This window comes from Hippocampus zosterae, chromosome 13 (genome assembly GCF_025434085.1).
Source record: "Hippocampus zosterae strain Florida chromosome 13, ASM2543408v3, whole genome shotgun sequence".
Taxonomy (NCBI): Eukaryota; Metazoa; Chordata; class Actinopteri; order Syngnathiformes; family Syngnathidae; genus Hippocampus; species Hippocampus zosterae.
Window position 1 is genome coordinate 3,936,824 of NC_067463.1, and position 13,322 is coordinate 3,950,145.

The 13,322-nt window shown below is 45.2% G+C and overlaps 2 protein-coding genes across 8 annotated transcripts in view; one reads left to right on the forward strand and one right to left on the reverse strand.

The window, feature by feature from the left end:
* lrba (LPS responsive beige-like anchor protein) overlaps positions 1 to 13,322 on the forward strand; it is a 177,564-nt gene that overhangs the window by 69,323 nt on the left and 94,919 nt on the right. For all 7 annotated transcript variants that reach the window (XM_052083595.1, XM_052083597.1, XM_052083599.1 and 4 more), the window contains exons 34-35: positions 3,694 to 3,758; positions 4,955 to 5,063. In XM_052083595.1, the coding sequence (XP_051939555.1) occupies positions 3,694 to 3,758; positions 4,955 to 5,063 (174 nt within the window). The remainder of the gene's footprint in view (positions 1 to 3,693; positions 3,759 to 4,954; positions 5,064 to 13,322) is intronic.
* The window catches only part of mab21l2 (mab-21-like 2), a 30,153-nt gene continuing 27,845 nt past the window's right edge, over positions 11,015 to 13,322 (reverse strand). Inside the window, exon 2 of the transcript XR_007965974.1 lies at positions 11,015 to 11,820. The gene's annotated coding sequence lies outside the window, so the exon portion shown is untranslated. The remainder of the gene's footprint in view (positions 11,821 to 13,322) is intronic.

Genomic DNA, 13,322 nt, shown 5'->3' on the forward strand with positions numbered 1-13,322 from the left:
CTCATTCCGCTTCGATGGGGTGAAAAGGTCAGATTCACTGAAATTGAAAGAATCCACATTCAAGTACTTTACGATGTTGCCTGGTCACTGTCACTGTCTTGTTTTTCCTCACTCGAATACGTTTTTAAGCACTCTATAATCCACATCCGATATCACTGCTTATTAGGCGCTGAAGAAATTCGTCAACCTGTCAACTTTACTACCTCGCGTATAAAGCTTGCCGACTAAGAGTTAATCATGTTTTTGTCATCGCGCTTCCCATTCGGCCAATTTGCTGAGTACTTTGAACTCCTTCAGTCGTCGAACTGTACACTGTCCAGAGGCACAAAATGTCTAGCCAACAAGGCTTTTACGTATACCTGCCTGGCTCCAAGAGTATGAAAATAAGAGGAAAACAGCTTGCTAGCTTTGGCTATTCTGATCACCACTCATTTTATAATACTTCAAACCATGCGACTGGCGGTGAGTGACGACGGCAGCGACACCAAGTGTAACTCCATCTTTGTCGCGTAAACCTGTCGGTCCAATGATGGACCGACAGCTATAGGTGTGCTGCGAAAAATAAATAAATAAATAAAATCACTGATGTCATCGATTAATCGACTCAACGTTAATCACGATCGTCGACAACAAAATTCTTAAGTTGATGGAAAAATATGTTGATGAAAAAAATTTAAATTTTTGTGTAAAGGTAACACTCCGGTGGTAGTGAACGGGTCAAAAGTGCCGAGACCCATTGTCCAATTTTCAACCTTCAAAATTGCTATCGGAGTGAAATTCCCACGAGCATACTGTCAATTTAATAGATGGCATATCTATGCAACATTGTGTTAACTTTGCTGCTTATTTAGGACTGATCTTTTCACAAGTACATGGATATTTTTTTTCGAAATCAGTTTTTGCCATGCTTCAGGGTAAAAAAACAAGAACACCCCCCCCCCCCCCAACACAATAGGAGTACTACGACCATAACACGACGACATTTGAATCTGAATCCGTGTTATGTAGTCTGATCGACTTGACTGCATTTTCCTGAACTGGACCTGTTTAACTTTTAATTGAGGACCCCTGCGCTTTAAAAAAGATTTTTGGCACTGGCTTTGATTGACCGCGGGTGTTTTTTATTCAGATGGGCGTGTTGTTTAGGGTAGACGTGCGCGTGTGTGTACATCATCCATCGGCATATTCCGTCGATGGAATTACAGCACTTGGCGTGGTGTAAAGCCAGCCTCCGTTTTGTACCAAAACGCCTGGCGAGTATTTACGAGTAATCGTGTAAGGAAATATAACGTTTGCTCCTGCAGTGACTCTATTTATGGCCTGACTTCCTGTGGTGTTTATTTGAAATCCGGCTCGCGCAGGGAGAGAGCTTGAGAGAGAACGCGGCCCAGTCTGGTCTGGAATATCCCCACAGCCAACAGGCAAACTAACACTCGTGTTTCATGTCCTTCTACTTCTACCTTCGAGACCCTCAGGGTTTCTTTTCTTGTCGCGCCACGGAGTGCCAGCCTCCCAAGTGTGAGCTCCTATTCCCCGTTGCGCCCTTCTTTGTTTGGATCGGATGGTATACGCGGTCAATGCCAATAGGTTTCGTCGGGACGAAAAACAGTTGCGAGTTTGAGGTTAAGTGCGGTGTCGTTGCGTGCGCAAATGATGACGCGCAGGCCGTTTTCGCCGGAGTGATTGGCCGCGGTGCCTCCTGGCTCGCATACGTTCCTTCAAAAATCATCACGTATGTGAAAGGCGCTGGCTTCAGATGAGGAATTCTTGGAAATTGATCCTTCCTTCCGCAGATATCTTCGTCCCGGCGGGCTTCTTAAGTTTACCGTAGAGTCGCTCGGTGCGCATAAACACGCGGTTTCCTCTTATCAGCTCGCGACACGATGACAGCACAGTTGATGCGAAAGTACTTTTTGTTTTCACTGCCAATCTTTCATGTGCTAGTTACATTTTGAAGTCATATTTCCTTAAGTGGCGACATGTTCTTGATCAGCTGTAGAGAATTGCTCGAAAATATTTTTGCACATTTGAGTGGAAAAAAAATCATTGCTATTCAAATGTTGTGCCTTTATTGGTTGATTGATAGCTAAATCAGCCCCATTGTGAGTTTCACTCAGCCGCATGAATCTTCGAGGCATGTCTGTCATGAGTAGACTCTCAAAAACTCTCAAGAATCCTGGGCCCCCACCCCAAAAAAATATATAAACAAAATACCGGAAGTTGGCATGTCATTGTAGGGTCATTTTGGCCATTTCCAGGGGTCATTCAAAATTAAACGGTTCCGAGAAATTTTTTCTCTGGCCAGTGAAGTGAAATTTGGCAGGCAGTCTGTCATGAGTAGACCCATTTAAAAAAAAAAAAAACTCTCAAAATTACATGCCAGACGATATACAAAAAGTCTACCATGTTTGGCTGAAGAAACAATTTTAGGGTCCTTTTGGTAATTTCCAGGTGTCCTGTAAAGACAAACCTGACCTTGGGAGTATGTTTGATTGCTACTAAATTGGATACGAGACGGATGGATGGCGAGAGACAAACGTTTGCGAAGGTATCAAAGCTAATTTCACATAACTACATAAAATTAACGTGGCACGTCCATCTTGAGTAGCCCCATGAAAAAGCTATGCCTGAAAAGATTCAAAAGGATGGCCAATTTTGGTTTGAAGCCGCCATTTTATTTTCGTTTTGTCCGATTGAATCAAATTCCAACCACCTCTACTGGAGAGATGGATGAAGCAAAAGTGGTACAAATGTAAGCGTTTATCATCGTTAAAATTTAGTCTTAAGAAAGTACGCTGTGCCCGCATTGGAAGTCCACCATTTTGGCATTTTAGCATTTGGCATTTTAGCAGGCGTCATGCAAACGCCAAATTGTTGCAAAAATTGTGTCCGCTCACCACCAAATTTGAAGAAATATTGAAACAAAAAAGAAGAGAGAATCTTCTGGAGTCCTGTCTGGGTGCCTCAAGTTAAAAAAAAAAAACAAAAAAAATGAGCTGAACTTTGGAAGCGGCTCTATGCAGTCACCAGAGTGACCTTAAGAGTCCAATAAAATGTCCTGTCAAAACACGGCTCATTTGTATTAAGTGATGTGGAATATGTACTGTAGCTGCTTCGAGGGGCACGTCGTGTTTTTCTTAAAGAGTAGTTTAGTCGTTAACTCTTTCACATGAGGTTTTTCATGCATACTTCTTCAACTCCCCGGAGAGGAAGTGAGGGAAAAGAGGAGGGGCCAGGGGGAACCTGCCAGGCGAGGTTCAGACAGGCCCCCGCAACCTTGTTGCTTTATTATTCTTTTGACGCTCGCGTCGAAAGGTGTTGAAACGTTGGAACAGAACATGAGAGTCGCGCCGACTGCCGCGTCCCCCCCCACCCCCCGATAGAGGGTCTCTTGTGGTCAGGTTGTTTGGACTGACACCTCCATAGCAAAACGTTGGTCAAAGAGAGGAGGAAATTTGTATTTTTTCGGAGTGATAAATGCACTTTGAGCCTGGCTCTTTCAGTCCCGGCCATTAATTCTCACGCCTCTGCTGACCAAAGCAGTCCCTCACTTCCACAATGTTTGTCCCATGACTGGTGAAATGTTTCAACTTCAAATCAGCGGATGATTTGGGCATACCTCCTGTATGGGGCTCCTACCATCCAAAGGAGTAATGATCGTTTTTTGTTGTTGTTTTTTTTCTGTGTGTGCAGGAATGGCAGAACTCCATCCAGAAGAACGCCGGTCTGGCCTTTATCGAGCTGGTCAACGAAGGCAGGTAAGCAACCAAATGGAAGCCATTATGTAACCATTATACCGCCATTCTTCACTGTATGTTGTATCTCTGTGTTCATCTTTAGCCCATCAATACAATTTTAGCAGAATGTTAGCATTAAGCCAGCGAGTGAGTGCCTGAGCACCCCTTCGCCGCCCCCCCCACCCCCCAACCTCCCCAAGCGTGTAATCTTTGTTTTACATTCTACTTAGTTTGACAGTAAACTGAAGTGGGAATGGCTCTAAACAGCTTGAGGCTTAAAGTTTCTTTTTTGAAGAATCATTTACGATTTACCAAACTGCTGCTTGCTATGAAGTGAGTTGAGTTTATTGCCACGAAATACAGCTTGCCTCTCAAGTTTGCGCTTGCAAGTCAAAGTAAAAAAGTCAAACGAATGACTGCTCGTATCTGGAGAAAATCGAAACTCGGATCGTTCGTCTCCCAATATAACCACTGCTCATTGAATAAGCTACGAAAGTGAGGATGCTAGAATCGCGTACTCCTTGTCGCCAAATGCACCATTTTTGAATTGAGGTCAGCACTTGTTCTGCCTCTTCAAATGGAGGCAACAGTGTCAATAGGACCAACTGTGAAAAAGTTGATTTCTTCACTGATGGTATGAACTAGGACATACATTCAAGACTCGAAATGTATGGATGCGTGTGCGTGCATCGCAGCGGTTATTGATAGCGGGGTCAGGGCCAGAGAGGCTGCCGAGGCCCCAGCGCCTCTGCTCCCCTGCTGCCTTGCGCTGAAACAGCAGGCTTGAGTTACAGTCGGAGCAGCGCCCGTCCCCCTTAAACCCCCATGCAGTCCCTCCTCTCTGGCCCTTCGTCTGTTATTGTTCCACTTTGCACACCGCTGACCTTTCGGGGCCATGCAGCGAGGTTTTTTTTTTCTTCTTCTTTTCTTTCCTTGCCCACAACATGCGTGTTTTATTAGTATAGATAAGTGCCGATTGGGCCGGACACTCGCCGGCCCTCCTGTCAAGATTCATATCATTAACAAATCAATTAGCACCTGTGCCCCGGGATGCCGGTGTCTCACTCTCACGTGCAAATTAGATTTTCTGCCCATTTGGTATGCTTATTTTACCCATCGTTTTATGGCTGTTACACGGCCGCGTCTGGATTTCCCCTTCTGAGAAGCGGACGGCGAGGGATGATATTCTAAGTATGCAAATGTTTCTTTTGCTCCAGGCTGCTAAGTCACACCATGAAAGACCACCTGGTCCGTGTGGCAAACGAAGCAGAGTTCATCCTCAGTCGGCAGAGGGCTGAAGACATCCACAAACATGCAGATTTCGAGGTAAGAAACACCTGGAAATCCATGAAGATGCATGATTTATGAAGTGTAAATACATGGCAGTTGCATGATTTATACATGGAGAATCATGTTTTTTTTAAATGTTTTTACTACATTCTCCAAGCTATGTGGTTTGCGAAGAGAGATGATTTATACACATTGAAACTGCTGAATTGGTTTCCAAACTCATCTCATTGGCTAGCTGTGGATTTTGATTTTGATTTTGGTGTGTGTTTGTCCTGCTACATGATCCAAGAACGCTTAAGTTTAAGGGCAAAAATTGATGGCCGGATGTTCTCCTTCAGGATTTTCTGGTACTCAGCGGAATTCATTGTTCCATCAATCACAGCAAGTTGTCCTGGTCCTGAGGTAGCAAAGCAGCCAGCCGTAGACCATCACAATGCCACCACTATGCTTCACTGCTGGCATAATGTTGTTTTTATCAAATGCTGTGCCATTTTTACGCCAGATGGAGCGGGCCGCACATCTTACAAAAAGTTCGGTTTTTGACTCATCAGTCAGATTGTTTATCCAAAAGCCTTGAGGTTCACCAAGATGTCTTTTGGCAAATATGAGACGAGCCTTTTTGTTCTTTTTGGACAGCAGGGGTTTTCGCCTGGGAAGTCTCCCATGGGTGCCAATTTTGGCCAGTGTCTTTCTTATGATAGTCTCGTAAACACTCACCTGAACTGAGGCCAGCAAGGTCTGGAGTTCTTTGGATGTTGCTTCATTTTTAAAATGATAACAGACCAAATCTTTTTTTTTTTTTTTTTGCTTGGCGCGGAATCAAATATAACACTTGATCAGAGGTCAGTGTTCAGTGGTGGAGTCTGGCCCGTCATTTTAAAAGAACGACTTAATATCTTTTTGGGCTCCGTGTGAAAACACAAGCCGTGAAAAACAAGAACAACTCAATATCTCAGAGGAGCTGACTCGGCAACTTTAGAAGTTGCCCGTCGGGTCGGGTCTGTCCCAAAAAGGCTTGCGGTGAACGGGACACCACGCTCGGCACATGTTGCTAAGCAAACATTTTGCTAATGCGGCATAACCGCCACGCCCCTTCTGCTAAACACAAACATCGCCATTCACTGGGAACTCTCTTCCCAACCGTAGGCACCCTCGACTGCACCCTCTACCCTTCTTCCATTCCCACCCGCTGCTCTCTAGATCTCCTCGCAATCATTTCCTGTCCTGCAGAGATCCTGTCCATTATACTCCCGCTGGGGGTGTATTTCGCCCTATGACAGGAATATGGCGTCCTCCCCTTCCTCAGGATCTGGCCCGGCATTAAAAGCGGCAGACAGGCCTGAGACGTTAGTAGTCTGACTGTGTGTCTGCAGCTCCACTGCTAAGCTGCAGGCCTGAGCATCACCCTCTTATTTTACAGATACTTTTTTATGCTCTTACTGACACTTTTTTGAATTGCACGTAATGACCAGGAGACCAGTTTTTGTCCACACGTGTCCAGGTACTAAATGTACAGCTACTAATATATATATATATATATATATATATATATATATATATATATATATATATTTTTTTTTTAAAGCACCCTGGTTAAAGGTTTCCAAGAGCTGTTTTTTAAGTGCCCTATAAAACCGTTTGCCATTGCGAACGAAAGGGCAAAGCGCTTAGAAAAATACCTTTTTACCTCAAAGAGACGCCACACACCAATTAGTCACTTGGTGCACTTAGGGCTGATAAACACCTCCCTTTCTCGTATGTATCCATTTTTTTAATAGCGCTTGTCCTCATTAGGGTCATGGTTTAGATGGAACCCAATGCATTGCAGCCCACTTGCGGTACAGAGTAAGCAGGATATACAGGTACTCTGGACTCGTCGCATGTAGACAAACGTTGAGTCACACTCGAGTTGACACCTGTGGACGGTTTAGTCTTCGCTTGACGTGCACGCGTGATGGGACACGGCAAGGAACAGAGCTAAAATTCATACATAGAGATGCATGCTTTAAGATGGCGGTACACGGTTTCTATGTACAATTGATCAATTGAAACACTTTTATACACGACTCATAACAGCTGCCGCTGTTAAATATCTATCGTATCGATTATTCTATCATCTATTGATACATAGTTTATACAGCTAGCATGACAGACTACGACTTTGTACCCATAGTTTCTTGTGCTAACCCGCTTGTTTGTGTCCACCAGGCTAGTTATGTTTTTCAATGAAGTGGCACTATGCACTTGTGGGGGGGTGGGGTGTAAGTAATACAAAGCTGTAACATCTCTTTAATTGACAGCGTCTGTTTGTCCATCCCCAAAACTCTATCTTTTCACAATTGAATCCCTCCCCCGCCACCGTCCCTCCCAAATGTGGCTCACTCCTCACTGACCCCGGGAAGAAGTGAGAGCCCCTGATAAGTCCCTCTCTGATATTGCTCTATTGATTTTTGCCTCGGTGCAAGCTCTGTTTCAGCCTGATGGAGCCCACGCTTTCATTTTGCGGCGCAGCAATAAAAATAACAGGCCAATGAAACATGCCAATCCCTCCCCACCCCTCCCTGCCCTCTTGCACCAGTGGAGGTGTTTGGATTTTATTTTTTTAATTTTTTATTTTCACTTTTATAACATACCTTTCTGCTCAGCCAGACAAAGAACGAACTTGGGAAATTCTCAAACTATTGAGCCATTTACCGAGAAGTTGTACTCAACTTTTGACCAGGATCGAAAGATTTTTAGCAGTGGCACCAAAGATGAACTACGATACGATTCACTTTTGCTCAAAATCTTCTCCACTAAGCATAGTTTTGCGTGGAACACCACGGGACGGAACTGAGTAATCCCGCTACCGGTTGAATGAGTTATTATCACGGTCTTGAGGCGAACTCGATACGGAAGATAACTTAAAGTGTGGCTGGCGAGGTGGGGAAAACCAATTACCTTTGAAGGTTCTTTATCTAATAGGATCCTGTTGGAGGCGATCAAGCAGGGCGGGGGGAGCGTGCTGTTGTGGACACGGCGGGATCCCTTCACCGTCCTCCGCTTCCCCCATGTCTTCCGCGGGTTCGCTTGATTCGGGCTGAGTTGAGGTGCGAAAATCAGAGGCTGCAAATGGAGAAGTTCTTGCAAGAGGTTTTACTGAACGTTCAGGGCACAAGTGTGATACAAACAAGCGTGAGGTCAAGACCCAAATGCGCTAAAAAAAAAAACACAGTCCCTATACGAGTCTTTATGGGGATCATATTTTCCTGTTATGGGCATCACCTTTTCTGTTTCGGGATGATGATTTGAATGTCCTTGGTTTCTATTTATTTCTTTTAATCATTTTTATGCTGCGATGTTCTTCATGTCGTGTTCTTATAAAACATGATGCTCTGACATTTCTCAGAAGTTAACTTAATGTTCTGGATGGAACACAGTTGTAGGTGGGAAACCGCAATCGAGCCACCAGACGCGCTTACGTACTTGTGTGGTCCATGTTCACGAAAGGTGTTAACAGTATTTTCTGTTGCCAGGGCAGTTCAAATCAAGGTCACCTCATAAGGTTCAACTGGCGGTCATATTGCAAGGCTCACAGTGAGGTTTATAGTCAAAGTCTGTCTGTTAGCGAAACATAGTTTTAAGCGAAACATGTAACATGTAAAAGTGATGACTTCAATCCTTAATGTGAAGGGCATCTCCAGATCACAACACAACAAATGATAGACAGCGATATCTCGTCGGGGAGCCGGAAAAGAGAGGGCATTCGTGAGATAGGGAAAACGGAATGCGGGGGCGGGTGCAATGCGGGAGAAATCGAAGTCCTTCTTTTTCTTTTTTTTTTTTTATGGGGCTGTTCATTAGGGATGAAATGTGGTGCTCTCAGGGCCACAAGGGCAGATAAGAAGGTCTAGATAGAGAAGAGTGAGCAAGACCCAGGTCATTTCTATTCTTTCGCGTCCCTTTTTTTTTCTTCACTTTTTTTTATACAGCCCCACGGTTTATCCCGCCGCTGTTATGTGGAGTAATTGAATTGGTGCTGGGAGAGATACAAGGAAAGCCAGACGATAGCACGCTAATTAATGTTTGGCGTCATTGTCTTTCCTCCGCTGAGCTTGTGAAAATGATGCGAGCCCTTCCGCCCCACATGAATAATGTTAACATTGAGCCAATGAGTCTTGCAGTGCGGTATCCCCGCCCCTCTTATCCGACGGCCCGAAAGAATATAAGAAATTGGCAAAAAGCGTTTACAGAGTGGGCCATCTCTGTGATCCAACGTTGAACCCGCTCACAATGGTTTCACCCTTCATATTGTTGGAATTGGTGTAACGCACTTGTCGTCGCGGCAGAGAGCCCCAACCCCCAAAGGCTCTTTTCACCGCCTTGTGACTGACACCGCCACCGACTGTGCACAAGCTGTCATGTCCAAACGGTGACACGGCACGTCATGATTGGAAAATCTCATGTCCAGACACCACAAAGCTAGTTTTAACACTCGTCGTTTTTAGCTTCGTGCCAAATGCCGAGTCCGTGGTCCAAATGTATATTCTAACGCGGCTTGTTTTGTGCTGTGCAAGCTTTTCCCGGCAGAGTGGAGCAGGAGAGCATCAGGGGAACGCAACTGTCTCAGTCCCGCTGTCTTGTCAGCGTAATGAAGTCTCCCGGTGCTTCCTCTGCACCTCATTTCATTGCGCGAGTCTGACTGACCAGACGCCCACGCCCCTCCCCTATCCAAAGACGTTCCCAGTTTAGTATCGTCCCTTTGGTCTAGCGGAGTGCCGCATTATCATTGGATTGTTATTGGTGGAGTCGCGTCTATAACAAAAGCACCTTGTTCTTTACTTGTGCCGGACAGTCATAAACTGGACCCGAGATGATGGAACCAGTTTTGCAGCTCAAGGAACGAAAGGAATACGAGGGCATGCCTCCAAGTGCCGCATTTGCGGAGTTCTTTTGTTCAGGCCGTGCCCGGTTTTTGTAGTCCTCCATGTGGAGTTCTGACACTGTAGGCAGACGTAGCGGACTGGAGAAGACGGACATGGAACGTCTCACACACACGCACACACTGTAGGACCAAAACTGACCTGTGAGAGGCAGCATGATGCCACAGGGCCACCAGACTGTTTGAAAATAGCGGTGTTAGAAGAAGAAGAAATAGAAGAACTTGTAACTGTTTCAGTTTAGCTTCCTGCCTGGCTCTTGTTGCGTTTCATGGCACGGTCACAAAATCCACTGCTGAACGCCCAACCTAGTGTTGACCTCACACCGGTTTCGCCTTTGGAAATATTCAACAGATAATAAACAAATCATAGTCTTTCCGAAACAAAATCGGCAGAAAGGAAATTACTCAAATTTGACCGGGTTGTTGTAATTTGTCAAACAAGCGACTGGTTCAAACCAAAATGGCTGCAATCCTCTTCCAATTCGGACACGGGTCTTTGAGACATTTTCATGTATCTTGTTATGATTGACATGTCCACACAATGTTGTGTCAGTGGGTGAAATTGACAACTTGGACACATTTTTTTCAAACTTCCAAGGTCCGTTTTCCACAGAACTCTCAACCCCCTGAAAAATGGTTGTTTTCAACTGAAATAGTTACGTTTACGTCATGGGTCCTCATATTTGTGCCTTGATAGACAGATCCACCTTTGGTGTCCGTCCAGGAAACTGGTGCTAATTTTTAAAACTTTTCAGCTCACCTTGTAGCCACGCGCTTCACAAATGCGCATACACACATTCTTGAGTGAGCGTTCCTGCCTGGAACGCTCCCTCTCGAATAAAGCGGGAGCGTGTGAGTTCACTCTCATCATTATTTAAATGCTGCACTTGTCGCTTGATGCGTCCTTACCCTCCTCCTCTTCCTCTCAGTGGGTTGTGAGGGTTAACCAGCATAATTGGCAGGAGAACGGAGCCTCATTACACCGTATCAGCCCCCTGTTTATCAATTAGAGTGACAGAGGAAGGTCCAGGGGTATGGCCGCATACAAAAAAAAAAAAACATTAGAGGCGGGAATTTAAAGCTCTGTTTGAAGACACGAACACGTTTGATTTGTAATGACTTGACGCTCGGCGGCGTAGCCGCCGGGCCGTCACTCCGCGATGGTCTCCAATTTCTCACGTGCGTTGACAAGTACTCCCGCGGGGTATGGTTTACAACAAAGGGGTCCGGATGATGGCGGGGAATCTGCCTTGTCCTTTTCTGATAGCTCAGAATGCAAATACATGGGGAAAACACAAAAGAGGTTATGGGGAGACTCGGAGGGGGTCCGGCAATTGGTTTTTGGGGGGATTTTTTGTTTTTTTGTTTTTTCGGAAAAAGAAAAGAAAAAGACCCACTTGCACTTGACCCTTTGACCCGTAGTTTCCAAATTGCAACATAAAACATCACCGGGGAATTCAGACAATGGGCACGCGAGAGAGAAAAATGAGGGTTTAAAAGAACAATGGCGAACAAAAGTCAGCAAATGACAATGGCTGACAGCCACTTCAATTCTGGAGTGATGCTCCTGTCATGCCGCCGCTCCCTACTATTGATTTTTTTTTTTCCCTCTCTCGGGGGTTAAAGAAAAAAATCTAATCCGGTTGAAAGAGATCCCTGCTCGCGGCCATCAAGGTTAACACGGCACAAAATATCTTTCTTCTCTTCCTCTCGCGTTGTCTTTAATGGAATGGTCACCGTACATTGATGGCAGCCTGTTCATCTCTTCCGCCCAGAAGAAAGCGTCGACTCCATCACTTCACATTTGCTGACATCTCTGCACGCAGACTTTGGAGTCAAGGACATGCGGCGGGGACAATACTGCACGATAAACTGCAACAGGGTGAAAAGTGGGGAAACACGGTGTTATTAATAAAGGGCGTTAGCTGAGGCAAAGTCTTGGAGACGTGATCAAATGCGCTCCGGATTGGACTATCAACATCTGTGCCGACAGCTTTCCGATACCGGGCAGCACATGCGGCTTTGGAAATCGTTGACGATACTTGACCTGTTCCTCATCGGGCATTGGTTCTTGAGACTTATTCATGCGTCTGCTTGGTACACTGCTAGAGTACACCCCCACTCTAGCCTTGATCGAGTCAACTTGTGTCAGAAGACTAATTTTTGGTGACCTGTTTAATTTCGCAAGTAAATGCCCGAGCCATCTTTTTGTACGTTCCGTCATGAGGGCGACATGTTTTTGAAAAATGTTCAATGCGTCTTGGAGACGTATTCCCAATTTGTCAGCTCGCGAAGGCATTTCATATGCCCCTCCCCCTGAAATTAGAGTATGAAAACTGATCTTAGAACTCTACAAATGTAACCTTGGACTGTCTTTTTAAGCATGATTTGCTCCCTCGTTTACCATTTTGTACCATGATGTGGTTTTTGGAGATGATCTCCGCTCTTTCCACCTCATAGTCACTTCCCGGACTCTCCCGCCCTCCTCCTCTTGAAACTACATCCACTGTTATTTATTTGACCACTGAAGGAATTGCGGGAGACGCGAATCTGCGTAATTGACTCGATTAACGCCAACTGTTATCCTTTGGTCTTTGCCGAGGTGTTGTCTGCTCGGGTAAGCCTGGCCCGCGAAGGTGCTGCCCACTATTAGTGTCGCGAGTCATCACGGCAAAGTCACACTCGGTTTTGGTAAATGCCAGAACGCGTATTTAGGGTCTCAACGCCAGATGCTGTTTGTTATTATTCTTCCGACAAATTCATGGCATTTGGTGGGGAGGTGTGGGGGGGGGCTCGTCATGCCTGAAAACTCGCTAATTTGTGTGGACTGAGGAAAAGTCACTCCATTAGTAAAAACATGCTCCTAACACCACTTTCACAGCTCGACAAGAAACTGGACACGTCTAGCATAACAAGGTGCATGAAAAACGTCTCAAGGACCCACCCAGGCTTGAAATCAAAGTGAGCTATTTTGGCTTGAAGAAACCATTTTGAGGCAGATTTCATGAAAAAAAAAAACACACCTTGAAAGTTGGAGAAAATTTGCCTCGGCACCAGTATCCTCAGCCAAAGCAAACTTGGGTGGCCATGTTTATCTTAACAAGATGCACAAAAAAAAGTCTCAAGGGCCCAATTGTGAACAAGAGATTGGCGGTTTTGGTTGGAAGCAGGCATTGTTTTAGGGTGAATTACACTTGGGGGGAAAAAAGAAAGTAAGTTAGAAAAACGTTTGCTCCCAATACCAATGCCTACGTAAAATTGAGTGGACACATCTGTCATAACTGGATGCACAAGAAAGTACCAAGGACCCTTGCCTGAAATTGAACAGAAGTTAGCCATTTTAGTTTGGATCACCCATTTTGGGACCAAATAGC